The sequence below is a fragment of the Chrysemys picta genome, chromosome 4, assembly GCF_011386835.1.
Source record: "Chrysemys picta bellii isolate R12L10 chromosome 4, ASM1138683v2, whole genome shotgun sequence".
In the NCBI taxonomy this organism is placed as follows: Eukaryota; Metazoa; Chordata; order Testudines; family Emydidae; genus Chrysemys; species Chrysemys picta.
The window spans coordinates 121,872,950-121,887,648 of record NC_088794.1 but is presented as its reverse complement, the minus strand read 5'-3'; the positions used below and the strand labels follow the sequence as shown (position 1 = coordinate 121,887,648).

General features: G+C 40.7%; 1 protein-coding gene across 4 annotated transcripts in view; it reads left to right on the top strand.

Moving 5' to 3' along the window:
* The window catches only part of GALC (galactosylceramidase), a 59,149-nt gene that overhangs the window by 31,563 nt on the left and 12,887 nt on the right, over positions 1–14,699 (top strand). For 3 of the 4 annotated variants that reach the window (XR_010600721.1, XM_008165699.4, XM_024103155.3), the window contains 7 exons: positions 624–779; positions 3,038–3,162; positions 4,159–4,286; positions 7,327–7,416; positions 9,010–9,099; positions 10,560–10,704; positions 13,118–13,298. Coding sequence is in view for 3 of the 4 variants with exons in the window: in XM_008165699.4 (XP_008163921.3) it covers positions 624–779; positions 3,038–3,162; positions 4,159–4,286; positions 7,327–7,416; positions 9,010–9,099; positions 10,560–10,704; positions 13,118–13,298 (915 nt within the window). In the remaining variant the exon portion in view is untranslated. The remainder of the gene's footprint in view (positions 1–623; positions 780–3,037; positions 3,163–4,158; positions 4,287–7,326; positions 7,417–9,009; positions 9,100–10,559; positions 10,705–13,117; positions 13,299–14,699) is intronic. The other variant, XM_042858579.2, reaches the window with a different exon arrangement.

Here is a 14,699-nt window from a genome sequence, read left to right as displayed (position 1 = left end):
CAGCTGCTCCAAACTTTCAATGCTTTTTCTTTTGGCTTTAACAATATACTTGCTGAAAATTCAAAGATTTGATCTCTGAGGAAAGAGTATAAGCGTAAGCATAAATAGCTTGGTTAAGTGATGACTAAGGGGAGATCTCACTGTATGTATAGGGCTTTGAAGATACCCAGTGCTAAGCATTATTATTAATCCATAAGTATGTGAAAGTCATAAAAACCCCGGAGAGGATTTATTTAGGGTGGTACAAGGTGGTATAATTAGCAGCAATGGGATAAAAGTATGAGGGCACTAGTGCTGAATATCAGGAAAAAATGTGCACCCTGGGATATGGAATAAAAAAGCCTGATTTGCATTTGATATTTAAAACTAGACTTGCTAAAGCATCAGAATACATTATAAGGAAAAATTGTTCATTGGCACAGATGGGGCTAAATTATTAAATATTCTAGCTCTCTTCTGGATCTAACTAGTACGATTCTCTGGAGTGAAATCCACATATGACTTTTTTTTTTTTTTTTGGCACCAGTCATTTTGTTGGTGCTTTGAGCTAATAATTGAATGTGTCTTGAGTTCTCCTGCTTTTCTTGTGTTAAGTGCTGTCCTTTTTTTGAAATGCTATCCAGGGCTCATTACCCTGGAACAAAAACAGTGGCTAGTGCCTTAGCAACTCAGAAGAAACTATGGGCTTCAGAAGACTATAGCACTTTCAATGATGAAGTGGGTGCAGGCTGCTGGGCTCGGATCCTGAACCAGAACTATGTGAATGGAAATATGACATCGTAAGTTTTGCATGCAGTCAGTTATTTTCATAACTTCAGCATAGTGTCATGGTTACAAGGCTATCTGTACTTCTCTGGTCTCTTTGAGTGCACCCCTCAGGTGTCAGGCCTTGTGTCTTTACTACTCCTGGCTGGAATTCCACAGTTTGACCACTTTTAGACCAGACTGTGGGCCGCGGTGTCTGTGTTTCAACCGTGATTACCCAGCAGATCCAGCTGAGTTTGGACAGCTGTGGTTCTTTTCTTTGGGGGTCTGACAGTGGTGACAAAACAGCATCCTTAAGAGAAAAGTGTATGTTTTGGAGTAGGAAAACACATGAGAGAGAGAGAGAGGAGGATTTTATAGCAACAATCAACACACATCTGTCTGATCTAAAGGCTTACCACCCCCTGATGATAACCTAGGGAGGCCTAACTTGACATACCCCAGCAGGTACCTGCATTTTCATCTGGTTCTGCTGAACAACTCCCCCTTATGCCCCTCCCTAACCCCCTTGAGAGATTTTTCTGTTTTAAATCTGCCACAGTTCTTTTCTTTTAATTTTCTGGTTCCCAGGCCTTTTCCTGTCTTGGCTAGAGGCGGGTGTGAACTGTTTTGTGGGAAAGTCTGTTCTGAAAAACAATAAAACCAAAAAAGTTGGAAATTTCCCACAAAATGAAATTGGGGTCTGGGGGGTGTGGATGGAGAAAGAGGTTGGATTGATCAAAAGGTTTTGTTCAGATTTCAACATTTTAAATTAAAAAATGTTTATAATATAAAATATTGAAATGAGAAGGAATCTCAAAATGAAAAATCAATGTTTGGTTCCTAAAATTTCAAAACATTCCATTTTGATGTCAAAATGCTTCATGATTCTTTTTGAAATGGAAATCGGTCAAAATCTACCTTATCCTTTGAAACGATTCACTGTCGATGAATTGGCATGTTCAGACAGTAAAACAATCCACTGGAAGATTCCCAATCTGCTCTAGTCATGGCATGCTCTCTAAAAAGCTATCAAGTGTTTGCTCAGTAGTGTCTTATCTTGAGTCATTCTTTTTCCCTTTCTGCTTGTTTTTTCTTACAGTCCTCTATTAAACTAAACCAACATATTCATACAGTAAACATCCCAATAACCACATCAACACACAATATTCATCAAGTATTACAAGCAGATCCATATCTGGTTTACATTGAATAATAAAACCATGTTGGCCTTTCTACAGAAAACAGGCTAGTATCTAATTATCTGCATGCCTTTGGACTGAAATTTGCTGTAGTTCCTGTCAGCCAAGTTGGAGCTCTTGAACATTTAAATAGAACAAGTTGTTTAGTGTACAAAGCAAAAAGTTTTCTTCTGAGCATCTTTTTTGTCGACTTTTTAGGACCCCTTTTTAAAAATTCAGGTGCACAGTGGTACACAGTTATAATGACCACTTGTGGGAATTAGGTACTGGCACATACCAGGGGGTACTAAAAGAATAACTATTGTTTGCCCACAGCAGCGACTAGATATGTATGCCATCACAAATGGGGGCTGTAATTTTATACATGCAAATATGCCAATCTGAGAACAAGCTCTCTTGATTTTTGGGTTTCTTTAATTTTTTCAAAAGTAGTTGATCAGACTAATGCTTTTTTGGTGTACTGAGAACTTTTCCTTTAATGACTGAGGTTCCTTGAGAGGACAATGTGGGGTAAAGGTTGCGCTGCTGCTGTCTGTTTTGGGTGGGTAAAAAGAGTTCATTCCACAAGTTACTTCATTTAGCTTTTTTCACTAGTGCTTAAAACCATATTATAGCCTTAAAAGTTCTTCATATATAAACCAAGTGCTTGACTTTTCCTCTTCAAATTTCCCAAAGACCTGATGTGGTGAATTGAGCAAATATCATAAATTGATAAACGGATGCTTTAATTAAGGGCTCTACTGCAAATGAGGTTAGGATGTGCAAGTTGAGCATACTAAGGATCTTGCAATACTTTTTAGTCAAGTTAGTCTTGCTAGTCTTCCTAAACTTTCTTTAGGTGCACAAGTATAGAAACACAGATACCTGCAGAGCTGCCACATTCTGTACGTCCCACCACTGAGAGGTGAAAACATTATCTACTATCTGTTCTTATCAACATTGTTTAATATCTGCCAAAGGAAGTAGCTCCATTGAAATGTTTAGTTTATGCAGACACACATGGGTGTTCAATCTCAGCACTATCAGAAATATTTTGTTAAATTTTCTGCACTCAAAACTATTGTGACTTTAAAAACAAAACTATTTTCCAGCACCATTGCTTGGAATTTGGTGGCTAGTTATTATGAAGTTTTGCCCTTTGGTCGAGATGGATTAATGACAGCGCAAGAGCCATGGAGTGGCTATTATGCAGTGGAAGGTCCCATCTGGATCACAGGTAAATAAAAAGTTCAGATAGACCTATAAAGTATAGACAATACAATACTCTGGGTTGTTTTTGTTATGCTAAATTAAAGTAGTACAAAGTCCCCTATTTTTGGTGTTTAATAATTTTCTTTTATGTTCACTTTTTATTGGATACAGTACTTTTATTGAACATTTTTACTTCGTTAGCAACTGGAAGACTCTCCCTTAATCATTTTAACTAGAATGGGGGCAGGAAGAAATCCTTACAGGGAATGAGATCTGGTTCTCTGCTCTGACTTGTGCCACACGTACAAGAATCACATCAATGTAGTTCATGGCTCCCATTATTAAAGATCTCTGTTTTCATTGCAAACGACTGTTTTTGGGTTTTGTAACATTTTTGTGTTTCTAAAAAAAAGGGCTTTGAGCTAAAACCTCTGTAAAACCTAGGACTCTGTGCCTGATTTTTATTTTCTATTTTATCTGCAAAATATCTGGGTACTCGAGTTCTGAGGGGGAGGAAAAGAAAACAGAACTGGAGTACTCTTATGTTCTGTTTGTGATGGTTGAGATTGTAAACCATCACTTTGCACTGTCTATCTAGTATATAAAAATTTATGTATATATGTATCCAGTGGCCACCCTCTGGTCCACCCATAACCTTTCTTGTTTCTGCAGAGTTGGTCACCAGATCAGGTGACCTGCCCCTTCCCCTATGTGGCAGGATCATGTGAAGTTCCCCTATATTGGATCTTCTGCTATTCATCTGCAGACAGAAAAATGTATCATGTAGCAAGGGGTTCAGACATAAGAATCAGCTATACCCACCTTCTTGATTCTTTGGTCTCTTTCCAATTAACTAGCCAGAAGTCGTGCCTTGTAAATTCTATGGAGATTTCTCTCAAAGTAAAGTGTATGGTTGTAAAACCAGTGGCATCAAAGTTACAAAATGGTAGCAAGATGACCTTCCTGGAATGAATGCTGACTTTTTTTTTTTTTCCTTTGGTTTCTTTTCACTATTGCACAGCACACACGACCCAGTTTACCCACCCTGGCTGGCACTACCTGCAGGTGGATGGACATTTAAAAGATGGTGGCAGCTATGTAGCTCTGACCGATGGCCTAGGCAACCTTACTATCATCATTGAAACTATGGTAATGTTCTCCAATAACCAACAAAGCAGTAGAGATTTAGGAGGATTTTTCTGAAAAAAATTGTCTTGCAGAAACTCATTATGTATGTGCTGCTTGCAGCTTTGCCAGGGAGAGCAAATAGAGATCCTTCTCTTGTCTGCCTGTGCTTGGATGGTACAGCTATGTAGATCTTCCTGGAAATCAGGGTGTGTGTCAGTCTTGTATCGCAGGCTTAACTTGTGACACAGTGCAGTAGAAAACTGTTAGATGAATAAAGTATTTACTACAGTTTTAACCTTTATAGGCACTTTATTCTTTTACTTCTTAAGTCACATTAACAAGTTCAGTATGTAACGAGAGCTTTCCAGCCTTTTTACTGTATAGATACAGTAGCATCTTTGGGCTTTGAAATATTTGTTTCTAATATTTACTCTGCATGTTCTATCATATTTTATAATGTGTGTGGTTTTTTTTTTTAAACAAGTACTGACGTTCACCAGCCTCTTCAGTGGTGGTTTGAGGGTCAGTACAGTCCTCCTCACCAGTCTCTGGTGATGGGGGTCTTGGAAGATGGTCTTTATTCTCTCCTGCCCTTTGAAATTTGAGCTGTTGATTAGTTGTGGTTGGTCATGGGGAAGGCCCTTCATTTTCAGTTTACTGCCTTTTTTATACTGAAAAATTCCCAGGTTATTCCAGTATTATCTGGCTTCTAGTGATTTTCTTTCATAGAATCATAGAATCATAGATTATAGGACTGGAAGGGACCTCAAGAGGTCATCGAGTCCAGTCCCCTGCCCGCATGGCAGGACCAAATACTGTCTAGACCGTCCCTGATAGACATTTATCAAACCTACTCTTAAATGTCTCCAGAGACGGAGATTCCACAACCTCCCTAGGCAATTTGTTCCAGTGTTTAACCACCCTGACAGTTAGGAACTTTTTCCTAATGTCCAACCTAGACCTCCCTTGCTGCAGTTTAAACCCATTGTTTCTGGTTCTATCCTTAGAGGCTAAGGTGAACAAGTTCTCTCCCTCCTCCTCATGACACCCTTTTAGATACCTGAAAACTGCTATCATGTCCCCTCTCAGTCTTCTCTTCTCCAAACTAAACAAACCCAGTTCTTTCAGCCTTCCTTCATAGGTCATGTTCTCAAGACCTTTAATCATTCTTGTTGCTCTTCTTTGGACCCTTTCCAATTTCTCCACATCTTTTTTAAAATGCGGCGCCCAGAACTGGACACAATACTCCAGCTGAGGCCTAACCAGAGCAGAGTAGAGCGGAAGAATGACTTCTCGTGTCTTGCTCACGACACACCTGTTAATGCATCCCAGAATCATGTTTGCTTTTTTTGCAACAGCATCACACTGTTGACTCATATTTAGCTTGTGGTCCACTATAACCCCTAGATCCCTTTCTGCCGTACTCCTTCCTAGACAGTCTTTTCCCATTCTGTATGTGTGAAATTGATTTTTCCTTCCTAAGTGGAGCACTTTGCATTTGTCTTTGTTAAACTTCATCCTGTTTAACTCAGACCATTTCTCCAATTTGTCCAGATCATTTTGAATTATGACCCTGTCCTCCAAAGTAGTTGCAATCCCTCCCAGTTTGGTATCATCCGCAAACTTAATAAGCGTACTTTCTATGCCAATATCTAAGTCGTTGATGAAGATATTGAACAGAGCCGGTCCCAAAACAGACCCCTGCGGAACCCCACTCGTTACGCCTTTCCAGCAGGATTGGGAACCATTAATAACAACTCTCTGAGTACGGTTATCCAGCCAGTTATGCACCCACCTTATAGTAGCCCCATCTAATTTGTATTTGCCTAGTTTATCGATAAGAATATCATGCGAGACCGTATCAAATGCCTTTCTTTCTTTCTTTTTTTCACCTGAACTTTGGATCACGTAAGTACATGAAAATGCTGATTGTGAAGAAAATACAGTATATTATATTAGATAGACTACCTTATTAACAAACACATCTATCTATTAAATTAAGTTAATGTAGAAGATATGCATGTGTATGTGTATTTAATGTACAGTTCATGAAATAAACCATTGCATTAAACTGCTTTTACTTTCAATATTCTTTTACTTTTCTCTATTTGTTGCTGTTCTGTCCTCCCGTCCCCCAATATTCACCCAGCAAACTGTGTGTAAAGTTAATTTTTGCACTGATTTTTCACCTGTTTTTTTTTTTTTTTTTAATTTTGTAATAAACACTGATAAATTCCCAGGAAGATTTACATAAATTAAAAACTGAAAATGAAGGGCCTTGGTCATGTGGTATTGTGAGTTCCTTGATTGAGTAGGCATAATATTTTAAAATCAGGCGGAGGGCTTGAATATCCCAGAAAAAGATAAAAAGTTTATAGTGAGAGGGAACAACAGATGAAGCAGGGCTAGGGGATGTTAGAATTTTTTAAGCTTTTTTTTTTTTCTTTCTGGGCCACATGCAGGTCTAAATGTGACTTGGGATTTTTGGGCCCAGTTTGAGATACCTTAAAGGGGTCTGATTTCAGAGAGTTCTGAGCAACCCTTCACCCCTGAAAATCACGCTTGTTTAAGGCTTCTCAAATTGGGTACCCAAAAAGCATCACTTCAGAAAATCTTGGTCATCATTCCTGCAGAAATCAAACTACTGCAAGATTTATTATCTGGATGCAGAGTTCATTTAACTTGGTCTCATCTTCACGCAAATCAATTTTGTGTGTGTTTTAGTCCTACTGGTGAAGGGTGTGATCAGTTCTTTCTCCAGCTCCTTAATTGCCTTAGTTCCATTAGATTGGCAAGGAGTCCTGGGCACCCTGTCACATTGCTGATTTAAGCAGCATCCCAAATAAAAATATGGTCTGCTGTTCTCTGACTCTAACTTCCATTACCCCCAAAATAGCAGTGAACTTGGAACCAAACCAATTTATCAGATCCCTTTTGTTACCATTTTGTTAACGTTTATGGCTTTTGGCTCATACTTGGAGATCTTGACTCCCATCAAAATTGGCAAATGACCGATTTCAGTGATGTATGTTCGCATCTGTTCCATTCATTTTCTTTCCAGACTTATCGCCACTCTCAGTGTATCAGGCCTCCACTGCTTCCCTTCATTGTGTCACCTCAGAAAGCAACTTTCTACCTCAAAGGATCCTTTGTAAGTAAATATTTGTGTGTATGTATCATATAAATGTATTCAGGGACATCAGGCTGCTGCATATCGTTTGATACATGTACACTGGGCTTATAACAAAATGAGATGTCACTGCGTAATGAACTGGCTTTGTGCATGTGCGTGATGTTGGCTTCTAAAATTGTAGCCACGCAACGGATAAGGGACTGACTACTACTGTAAGCTGAAAGTTCTCCTTTACTTATGTGGTGGAGGTCTATACTTTGGGGGATGAAAGATGAGCGCTGTCGTTCTCATTCTATAAGGTATATAAGAGACTTACATAATTATTGTATTCACAGAAGAACGATTTGTTACACTATGATCACCTTCACCTACCAAAAACTGATTCCCCCAACTCCAAAAAGCATTCAAAGAATGTTACTGTTTTTTCCTTAATGTTTTCCTGAAAATACTTTTTGGTGGTGTGGAGAGGAGAAATCCACAACTTTCTCCCTCCCTTGTGGGCATGTTTAACACTCACTTAATGGGGACAAATCCTCTTCTGTGAAACAGTTTGTTACCTCCTCCTGTAGCTATTCTGCTGAAAAAGAGAGGCCTATGTTTCAGCTTAAACATTCTGCTCCATGAAAAGGTAGTCTGGATACCTCTCGGTGGGTGGATGAGTGCAGCTCAGCTGGGAAAAACGTGAGCCATGCTCCAATAGCCACAGTAACTAGTCTTTGTTAAATGGCAGATTTGGGGAGTTACTTATCAGAAGGCAAAAGTGTTTGAACGTTCTTAGGTTTTAATTTCTAGTAGGATTGGTTCCTCTCCCTTCACAGCTGTACAGGCTGCTGTGTTGCCGGGGCAAATAGTGCCTCAGTCACCACTGGAATAATGGAATAAAAGACTTACGAGCAGCCCTCAATCATTGCTCTTGGAACACAGCCTCCCCTACTGCCCCAAGTGGTACTGCTCTTATGCCATATGGCTTGCCAGGAAAATTGTATAAGGTATCCTGTAGGAACAGTGTACACACCACGTCTCTAACTCTAGATTTTTCTCTTGCTAACTTCACTGTGACTAAATTCAAACTCTAGAATTTTGTTGAATGATTGTTTTTAAGTAACAGAATTATAGTTGCCCTCACATTCCTATAGTGCTGGGATGCATCAGCTGCGTTATTCAGTGGTTCCAATTAGGCCCAGGCACTAGTGATCAAAACTTGTGATCAATTAGTTATCCAGATAGCTCTGTGAAATGAATGAGGCAATCTAAGCCCAGTTGCTGGAGGTAGATGTCTGTATCAGAACCTTCATCACAGTTGACACTAATTGGCCATCTTGTTGGCATTCTTGATGGAAGCCAAGGATTCAATGGGCTATTAAGAGTGAATTCCCCTCTTCATAAAAGCTGTTCCTGTGTACTGGGGCAGAGACCCACAGATGTGAGGGAATTGTGAGCTGCCACTGCCCATGCTATACCTGTTCTGTGGATAAGCAAATAATGGTTGTCTTTTGGGCTGTCCACCCAACATGTTTCACTAAAACAGACTTAAATGTCTTTAAATCCTCAGTATTTCCAAAGAAGAATCTTATGAAAGTGTTTTTTTTTTTTTTTAATGTTTCTTCCTAGCATAAAGTGAAAAACTTGAAAATGTGGTATACTAAGCTTGGCTTCAAATCTGCAAATTCTACCTTATTCCATCCTCTTCCTCCTGTAAAGGTGGGTTTGTTACTTACTGATCGCTGTTAATTCTCCTCAAACTAGGGTGACCAGACAGCAAGTGTGAAAAATCGTGACAGAGGGTGGGGGGGTAATAGGAGCCTATATAAGAAAAAGTCCCAAATATTGGGACTGTCCCTATAAAATCGGGACATCTGGTCACCCTACCTCAAACCCTTGCCATTTTGTTATTCTGGGTGACTGATGGGGGGAGTGGAAGAAAAACCTGGCTTACAGATAAAAATGGTTTTGACACCTCTGATTTGTTCAAAGACTTCTGGCCATTCTGTATTTTATGTACTAGGGGTTTAATCCTATCCAGCTCAGTTGTGGAATGTTACATGTATAGGTGCAAAGTAAAAAAGTGGAATTACTTCAGCTTTACCCCAGTGTGAGAAAAGAATTTGGCTCTTTGGGCTTGACCCCATATGATGTAGGTGTACAGTATTCCTTGTGTAATCATAAAGTGCTGAGCAGGATGCTGAGTTCAAGGGACATTGATACTTTTGTTAGTGAGAGCCCTGCTGCGTGGCTGCCACATCACTCTTTCATGGTAGCTGGAGTGAATCTTGAGAGAGGAGGATGTAGCTAAGCGATTCATTAGCATAATGATATACTCAGAAAGAAACTCTGTTCTTTCCCCTGGTCTTGCCTCTTTTTACCCTGTACACTTGAGCACTGGAGTAGGTGCACAGTGGATCTGAGCCTTTACTGTTCAGTGCAGCACTTAAACTTGCTTACACCCACCTACGTGTCCCTGACATTTGCATTTGTGCTAGACTGCATCAGTCTTGCACTCTGTTGCTCATGGATTTGCAGAGTCAAGGCCTTATATTTCTCTGGCTGGGACCCCCCACATCCCACCTTCACAGCCTCGACCCAATGTCCTCTTCAGGACCTGCTGCTTCTCTGTGATGATGTTCTCTCCACACATTTAGAAGTAATGTGTGGGAAGAGGGACCCCTGTTGCCAGTGAATCTGTTATATCCCAAGTAATGAGAACATGAGAATACAGAGAAGCTTCTGCAGACTGGGTGCTGATTGCCTCGATAAATACCACTTCTCAAAAAAGCTGTTCTCAATAGTATGTGACCTTACTTAAATTCTGTTGTAAATGAGTGTTTCCAGATGATCTCTGTTCTGCCAACTGCTGCCTCTCCTCTTCACAGTAAGCTCCCTGGTGTCTTTCATGCTTGGAATGGACAAACAGGGCTGTGCCTCATTAGCTTGTTTATAGGTAGTTTGCAGTGATGCAGTTAACTGGAGGATGGAGTGAAGTACAGAGTTTGGGGGTAAAGCTCAACATACCTATAGGGAAATTAGACCTACTGATGCAAGACGGTATGCTTTGGTGTTAACTCGGAAAGTTAAAGGCAATGCTGCATTATTTTGGCACTCGCTGATGTGATCACTTTAGCCGCCTCTTGCATTTTTTTAGCTTGTGCTTTCTTTCATTACAGGTACATGAAGGGATGTTCAGCTTAAATCTGGATGTGGATGAAGTCTACACATTAACTACCCTCATGACAGGCCGGAAAGGCACTTACCCAGATCCTCCTCAGTCCAAGCCTTTTCCTTCAAATTACAAGGATGATTTCAACATTCGTAAGTCAACTCTTAATTTCTTAAGGTCTGTGCTGCCTGTGAGAGCAGAAGGGCTATGGTGCTTAGATGAATAATCTGCATTAGTACGGCCTAGTCTACGCTAAAATGTTAGGTCGACCCAGTTACATCGCTCAGGGGTATGAAAAGTCCACACTGCTGAGTGATGTTAAACTGGCCTAATCCCTGTAGACAGCACTGGGTCAAGGAAGAATTCTTCCTCTGACCTAGCTACTGCCTCTTGGGGGAGGTGGATTACCTACGCCGATGGGAGAACCCCTCTGATCAGCGTAGGTAGTGTCTACACTGAAGTGTAGACAAGCCCTTCAGCTGGTCTGTGAGAGAGTGAAATACATCACACATAGTATAGCCTTCTGGCTGCTACTGACTGCCCTGGAGTATAAATACTGAATACTTCAAGTGCTGGTTCCTATGTGTATTCCACTGTGGGTGTGCACGCGCCTGAGACTAGATTTCTAGCAAGTGGTGTCCACTGGTCTGCATCTGCGCAGTTGTTCCCCTTGTGCTCTATACCAAAGAGTTAGCAGTCCCAACTGACACCTCTCCAGTTCCTTCTGACGACCACATGGCCTGAGTCAGAATCCTGAAGTACCTGGAATTGATCCTCTTTGACATGCTTTCCTGTAAATATTTGTTTTATATATTGTTAGTTATTGTTAATAGTTTTCATAGTTTGATAAGTAGTTAGTTAATTAGGATCCCTATTCTGGGAAATCTTCCGATTCATTGTTGTGGGACTTGGATTATGCCCAGGCTCCCAGGCTTTAAGAATTGTGTCCCTTGCCCCCCGCTCCTTTTTGATCAGCAATGACCACCAGAGTTGCCTCTGCTGCCTTAGAGATGCTCCTGTCTCCACTAAGTGTGGTATAAGCTGCTCCTTTCCTTGCAGAACATGGCAGGCATGAGAACTCTGGCTTGGGAAGCACCTGCTGGAACATGTTATGAGGCCTCAGTTGGATCCAGGCCACTGAGACCCATCCTCCTGTACATCAGCCTGAGAGGTTGAGAATTGTGGTTTCTAGCTCGATGTCTGATTCAGGAGCAGTAACAGCTTGAGCGAAGGACCTTTAATAAGAGACACTTTCATAAACATCAGAGTGGATTCCTTCCTAGATCTAAGAAAAGGGATCCCTCCCTGATCATGTCTAGGTTGGATGAGTTTTTTCACCCAGGACACAAGGACTTAGATCCTCGTAAGCTTCATGACCATGCTCAAAAGGCACATAAGAGCAAGTCGTCTTCAGCACTGCTCCCCCATCATCTACACCTCTGTATCACTAACAGAAAGCCCTGAGAGCCAAAATATTGTGAACTGTTGGTACTGGCAATAACCATGTGGTCAGAATTGCTAACACCAGTGATACTGTCACAGCCTTGGAAGGAACGACAGATTACTAAGAGCTTTATTATGCAGACTCTGAGGGTGCGGGGCGACAAGACTCAGCCATCTAAGGCTCCAATGTCTAACCCCACATCATATTGTATCTTTGTCCTCCTGGACTCGCAATCCCCTTTGTTGTTGGGACTGACCCTCCCCAGCAAAATTCTAATGCCGGGGAGAATCTCATCTCCCATTCCATTCATTAGCCACGGTTTCCTGACACTGGTACCACCAATGGAACCGGACCCAACCTTATCTTCCAGAGAGTCTAACGTTCCAGTGGAACCATCTTCCTCTCCACTGAGGGAGTTCAGTCTGGACAGAGGATTGAGAGCCTCCTACTTCCAGTCTCATCTGATTAAGTGGGGACACCCCCTTGGACCAATGGTACTCTGCGTCTTAGTGACCATCACAGCCTACTTTCAATCCCTCATATTGACCTTATTGGGGACCATGGGACCCATATACACAAGAACCAGAGTCTGTGTGAGCCGGTAGGGAAATCATACCACCCCTTCCCTCAGGGGATTTGTTGGAGCCTTCCTAACCTATGGAAGAGGAGGAAGATGAACCAGATCCACTGTTACCACTAGTGCTAACCCATTTCTTCCTTGCTCGATGAGGTGATTGCTTCATCCTTGCCTTGTCCTTTAGTCTAGATGACCATAAACATTTCTAAAAACTACTTCAGAGAGTAGCAGAATAGCTTCAGATCCCCTTAGATGAGGTCTAGGATGCGCAATACAAGCTCTTGGACATTCTATAGCCCAAGGGGTTTAGCCTAATAGCATGCCCAGTCAATGAGGCCATATTGGAACCAGCAAGAACTGTATGGTAGAAGTTAGCCACTCTAATTTTGTGCTGCTGTTGATTCTCAAGCACAGATGTGCCGATGGAAGAAATTATAAATATGGAGAATACTTTTGAAAAGAACTTTCTGAAAACCTGAGGCGTGTATGGGAGTAAAAGAAATAAACCTAACCCTCATTGTTGGATTTGTTGTTCTTTGAATAGGTAATCCGCCCTTTAGTGAAGCTCCATATTTTGCTGATCAGACTGGGGTATTCGAGTACTTTGTCAACACTTCTGATCCAGGGGACCACATTTTCACACTCCGCCAGGTGGTGGTTCAGCGACCCATCACCTGGTCTTCTGATGCAGACCAGGCCATCAGCATTATAGGAGGCTTTAAATGGTATGTCGAATCCATTTTAACTAGGCTTTGCAGAATTCAGTTTTTAGGATTTTTTTTTGTAGTTTTGATGGATAATATCAATGTTTATTTTTAAGAACTTTATTTAAATTTTCAAGTTGCAGGAAATTATTGGGAGGGTGTCAGACAATTTATTAATAGACTGTGAGACTAAAAAAGGTAAAGCTTTATAACTGTTAAGACAAATTGTCAACAGCACGTGTCAAAATATACAAAGAAATATCCTTAAACTCTTTTAAAAAAAAAAAAAGTCAAGTAGCATTTTTTCTTTGCCTATCTGTAAATTTCAATTATTAATGGAAATATTTTTTTACTGCCCTGTGTGTGCATGGTGAAATCAATGTTTACTGACATTTACTTTTAAAAATTTCATCCTTCCAAGACTAATTTTAACCCAGTATTCCCATGCATGTGGCATCCCATGCCCTCTCACTGGGCAGCTTGTCTTGAATTTTCATTCCAAAGCTAATTTGTATCTAGACTAATCCACACCTGGGATAGATTGAGTGTACATATCTGTCTTTCTGAATGCCAAGTATTGAATGATTTTGATTTGGAATGCTGAAAAAATTCTAGGCCAAATTAGTGGCAGCTTGTAAACACAAATCTAATTTTAAGGTAGAGGTCAGATTTTTGTGAATCCAGTGCAAATATCTGTCCATGTGTTTGTAACCATGCTGAATAATTCCACTTAAAATCTGTTGCCCAAATGGGGAAGAGTGTATGATGACTTTAAGATGCAAAAGCTTTGGGTCAAGCTTGGCTGTGATCTGTAATGTCAATTCAAATGTTTGATGTTACAGAAGTGGGCTGTAGTCCACGAAAGCTTATGCTCTAATAAATTTGTTAGTCTCTAAGGTGCCACAAGTCCTCCTGTTCTTCTTTTTGAGAAATTTGAGAGTTCATTTGGTTACATTAGTCTTGTGGTGCCATCTTCTGGCCAGTCCCAAAAATTGCACTGACTTGATCTATAGAGCACATGGAATACTGCAGTTTAGGTAAAGATGGCTGTAGATGCGTCAGTGAGGTTAGTCAAAGTACGTTAGTAACCTGATAAACTGGAAGACTCCAGTGAGACTCTACACTTGAGTTGGAGGTCTGTTGGCTTACATGCGATGACTAATTGGAGAAAAGAGGGGATGCAGAATCAAAGTTGTGCACGGGTTGGGTGGTGTGGAAAATAATTGTGGGCATTTTGAGTTCTCTGTGTTTGTCAGTATCTGTTTATCCCATAGTATTGTCAAAAATGTTCCTCCTCCACATTACTGTTCTCAGATTAGTAGGACCCTTCGTTTTCATTTTTTATTTTATTTATTTTTTTCCCAGGAATTTATTGATGTTTGTTACAACAACAACAAAAGCAGCTGAAAATTGGGTGCAAAA